This window comes from Rhagoletis pomonella, unplaced genomic scaffold (assembly GCF_013731165.1).
Source record: "Rhagoletis pomonella isolate Grant_MI unplaced genomic scaffold, Rhpom_1.0 Rhpom_scaffold_00001, whole genome shotgun sequence".
Taxonomy (NCBI): Eukaryota; Metazoa; Arthropoda; class Insecta; order Diptera; family Tephritidae; genus Rhagoletis; species Rhagoletis pomonella.
Window position 1 is genome coordinate 34,765,541 of NW_023458555.1, and position 4,703 is coordinate 34,770,243.

At 41.0% G+C, this 4,703-nt stretch overlaps 1 protein-coding gene across 1 annotated transcript in view; it reads right to left on the reverse strand.

Annotated features, from left to right (window-relative positions):
• Window positions 1–2,299: 2,299 nt before the first annotated feature.
• Window positions 2,300–4,703, reverse strand: part of LOC118743268 (transcription factor castor) — a 14,106-nt gene continuing 11,702 nt past the window's right edge. Inside the window, exons 2-4 of the mRNA XM_036475845.1 lie at window positions 3,834–4,674; window positions 3,379–3,770; window positions 2,300–3,316 (exon numbers count right to left, since the gene is read on the reverse strand). Coding sequence (XP_036331738.1) covers window positions 2,846–3,316; window positions 3,379–3,770; window positions 3,834–4,674 — 1,704 coding nt within the window. The 3' untranslated portion in view covers window positions 2,300–2,845. The remainder of the gene's footprint in view (window positions 3,317–3,378; window positions 3,771–3,833; window positions 4,675–4,703) is intronic.

The window sequence follows — 4,703 nt, forward strand, 5'->3', positions numbered from 1 at the left end:
GCGCAAATATGCAAAGGAGAGAGGCAATTAGCGAGGCTTTTTGTTCTCTGCCCAAACTAACAAACGGTTGTAGTGCCAAATAAGAAGAAGTTAGAGGGTCCATTATGAAGAGACAGTGGAGCTTTGCAAATTTAAGAAAATCGTGTAGCTTGCTCAGGAACCTCATTTTGGCCGGCCGATGCTCTACTGTTTCCTACTCCTGCAAAGAAATGATGTGGTGCTGTTCCATAGCCGCAATAGTGATCACGGCTCAGATTCCTCTTTAGGGCCGACACTTTCCAGGTGAACTCGTCACCTATTTCATTGTTTAGAAGGCTGCAAAACTGAAAGTAATTCTTTCAGAGCCAATGGCTCTTATCTCCAACTGAATATTTGTTCTCGGCCTATTTATAGTCCAGGCAATGCTATATGCCACAGTCAAATAGCAAGAACTTTAGCCAGAAAAACACTTGCTTAGTGTGAAAACGTAGACATTTCTATTTGAAGACGATTGGAAAATACTCTCGACTATCTTAAGCGCCAGCAACCAAGGCTTAAGTGTAAAGAAGCTGCAGAAACAGTTGAAATATGTATGTAATTAAAAACAAAAATTTTACGCAAGCTTAAAAAATACAAATTTCCCCCACACCACCTAAACAACAAAACTTTTTTGCAGTTATTTCTTAATTATGTAATATCGGTTATAATTATGAACCAAATCTGACCATAAACACAGGTTTTTTTCATGTAGGTAATATACATTCCAAATATGAATCATATTGGACCGTAAATACACCTGCCCCAAGCAAGCGAGATTTTCAAGCACATTCTTCGAGAGAAGAATAGCTGAAATTTTATGTTTGTGTACCAAAAGAAACTAAAATACATGTAAATTTTTGTTTTTGTACCACCTTATTGTATTCGCCTTGGTACATATGTATATTTATTTCTTGAAGAAAATTTACAGCAACGGAAAAGTACTTTTTCAAGCGACAGAGACTGAAAAATTAACCTTAAATGAAATAAAAGAAACGGTTTCTAAATACACATACACATACATAGTGTATACTTAACAAATGTAATTTATTTAATTTTATTCTACCTAGCTATTTTGTACAATTTTTTGCATACAATTTTTATTATTAAGAAAAATCACAGTTATAATTTGCTTTGTGTTTTTATTAAAATATACATACATATGTATGTATATACATACATATGTAGCTTTTCTCATCCTATAAAATTCATCGTATTCCTAATTCAAGAATTTCAAAATAGTCTATACTACTTTTAATCATTTATCACGACATGTTTTAATATCAATTCTGCACAATTTAAAGAAAAATGTGTTTTTTTTTAATTAAGAGACTATCGACTATTACCTACAATACTTTATGAAGACACGTGAAAGTTTCACAAAAGTTTTTCTGTCAGCTTTTCTAAACACTGTTATTTTGTTCATGGTTTAAGCTTTGAGCTTCTGTCATGAGCGCTAACAGTTTGCGAAAAGTTGACAAAGAAACTTTTATCTAAGTCAGTGATGCTCAAAACAGCGCTCGCGGGCGGAACTCTTCACAGCTCTCTGTGGATTTTATATGAACGCACACAGAGTAAAAGCTCTATCTGAGCATCACTGATCTAAGTGAAGCTGAGATGACTAAAATGATAATTAAAGTGATATTTCAAGAAAAACAGGTACTTTCAATAAGCCCGGAGTAGTATGAATTGAATGATTGAATTATGTGAGCATCAGTCACGACCCAAACATATCCCGTAGGAAAAGCTTTTTCAAAGTTTCTGTACATTTTATATGGCCGTGCACAGAGTAAAAGCTCCCTAGAGGATTTTTTATGAGAAATTTAGAAACTGTAATGAGTTTAAGAACTAAAAGTTTAAAAAGCTCCAAAAATGTCTGATTATGTGATCTTATGCTTTCTTAATGCTTTCTTTCAAACGGCTAAAGAAATGTATGATCTAAACTTGACATCTTGCATGCTTGGGGTACGTACACAGAAGGAGCATTGTCGAGCCGTGCGAAGCTTTCAACCCGCTGTAGCTATGTATATGAAAATGTTCATACAGCAAGCTTTTTCAGAAGCGTTTCGGAGCTGAAAGCAAAGCTTTTTTTATTTTGACTTTTCTATTTGATTTTTCAGCTTCATGACCAAGGCGAATTCATACAAGTTGGTGTTGCCGGAGCAGCTGATTTCAACTCGAATTGCGGCGATTGTTAAAATGATGTGTTTTTTGTACAATTTTCTTTTTTTCTGATCGCCATCGTGCGTATAATTTGTTATAGTAGTGTTTTTTTTTTGTTGTTTTTGTGCTGAAGATATCATCTTGTATGAATTCGCCTTGTTCATGACCCAGTTGCGAATTTTTAGAAAATGTATTTTTCGGGAAAACCATTGGAGCAAATACTACAAATATTTTAGCGGCTTTTGATGGAAGGTATGTATGTATGTTTTTTAATAAACTTGTAGCCGATTCCATGCCTGCAATGCCTGCAGCTTTGCTACGCTCCGCCTGGTTTCGCTCGGTGATGCTCGTCCCTCTGTGGTACGCACCCTTAGCATAGAGAGCTAGCGAACTTTATTATCTTGCAATTTTGTTACACTTAAGCTTTCTAAAACGAGAAACTCAACGTACGACACAGCCCAATTATCGCCCTCGGATTTTTAAAACAACCAACAAATAACCCTTCGAGGGCGTATAACGTCTGCAACATGTCGCGCAAAATTAATTGCAACATTGCAACCTACGAAACCGCACGCTTCCCAAAGCGATGTACAGTAATTGGGCGACCAACCGACCCCTGTCGCCAAAACCTATTCAACAAACGCCTGCGCAAATCAACGGCTCGCCTTCACTCCTTATACTGCTGTTGTGGCTGCTGCTTGTCGCCGAATTCTGATTTTATGTTTGCGCCCGGCGCGCTGCCAAAAGCCGCCATATTACCATATAGGCCGCTGACAGATGGCATGGTACCAGCCATCGCCGCTGCACCCAACATATTAGCCATATTTGTTGGCATGCCGCCCGGATAGAGATTTTGGTAGAAGAGCGGATTTTGTAGCTGGAAGAGTGCCATCAGGTGCGTCAACTGCATATTGGGTGCGTTGGGATCTTGCATTTGCATGCTCTGAGCAGCAGCAGCTACAGCATTGAAGTTGGTAAGGAAGGGCGATGGAAAGAGACCGGCTGCCGCGGCGGCAGACAACTGTGAATTGTTAGCACCATTATTGGTGGCGAGTTGAGCGGCAGCAGCGGCGCCCATTGGCTCATTGTTCGACTCCAGTTTGATGCGTTTAGTTGACTCCGTCTTAATGGGCAGTTCCTGAAAGTGAAGAGGATAATTAAATGAGAAATGTATGCGTCCTGAATTGGTTCAAGAATTACAATTTTCTTTGGCGGTCGACCACGTTTACGCGCCAGAAAACGATCTGCGCTCAGTGAAGACAAAGGTGTCGTCGAGTGTGTGGTAGCTGCTGCGGTTGACGGCGCTAATGTTGGGGCGATTGGCGCTGGTGAGTCTTCGCCGCTTGAATCCTTTTGCTTTTTGAAATTCTGGTAGGCCTGTTCGCCGTCGAGACGATCGTGCTTGCGCTTGTGGCTTATCATTTGACTACTCGAATGAAGAATATAGTTACAGCCTTCACGCACGCAATGGATGTGATTGCAGACGGTTGAGAATTTGCAACCCTCAAAGGGACATGGCTCTGTCTTGAGTATTTTCTTGAAGCCATCCTGGGTGAGCTGATAGTCGCGCAAATGGTAAGTTTTGTGTTTATCTAAATGAAGAGATACAAATCATTATCCCGCTCATGCCTCCTTCTCCATCCGCCAAAACTTACCCATATCCGCCTTGTTCTTGAACGTGTGATTGCAGCCCTCTCGACAGCAGTGATAATGCGACGTCTTCTTGCCGAAGAATGGACAATCCTCGATCTTGCAATTTTCGTGTGCACGAAAGCGTCGAAAGCCCTCCTGTACAATTTCCGAATTCTTGCGATGAAAGTTCGCATGCATCTGCACATCACTTGTGCTCACATACACCTTTGGACAATCCTCGTAGACGCAATGATAATGCGTTTGCTTCCAACAATACGCGCATCCCGCGCCATAGGTTGGCTCACAGTCATCGGAGGCGGAGAAGCGCGCAAATCCGAGCAGCAAACTCTCTTTTCGTTTCTTATGCCATTTCAAATGGCGTATGATATCATCCTTTTTGCTTAGTATTTTACCCTGACAGGGTTCATCGAAGCAATGGAAATGTTCGCGCAAATTCTCCTGACGACAAAGCGCATTCTCACACTCCAGGTAAGAGGAAACTTTGCGCAAATTCTTGAGATTCTCCTCATTTTGTAGAAAAGCATCTAAACTGCTGACAGTGGTGAGACTCATAAGACCTGCAGAGTTGCTGAGCGCAGTTGCATTGGGTGCGGGCTGTGAGATCTCATGGACGATAGACTGCGTGGCAGGATTGATGCAAAGCTTTTTATTATTAGCTGTTGGCACTTGATCGCTAGCAGGCGGTGTAAGTAGGGTTTTGGCCAATGACATCGGCGTCATATTGGAGACATCGCTGTCCATAAGTTGGGTAAACGAGTTGCTGGTATCCTGGGAAATGGTTGAGCTGGGTTGTGACAGATAATGAGTGGAATCAGCCTGCTGCTTCGTGGGCGTCTGGAAAGGCTGGAAAGAGTGGTAATTGGAAAAAGGAA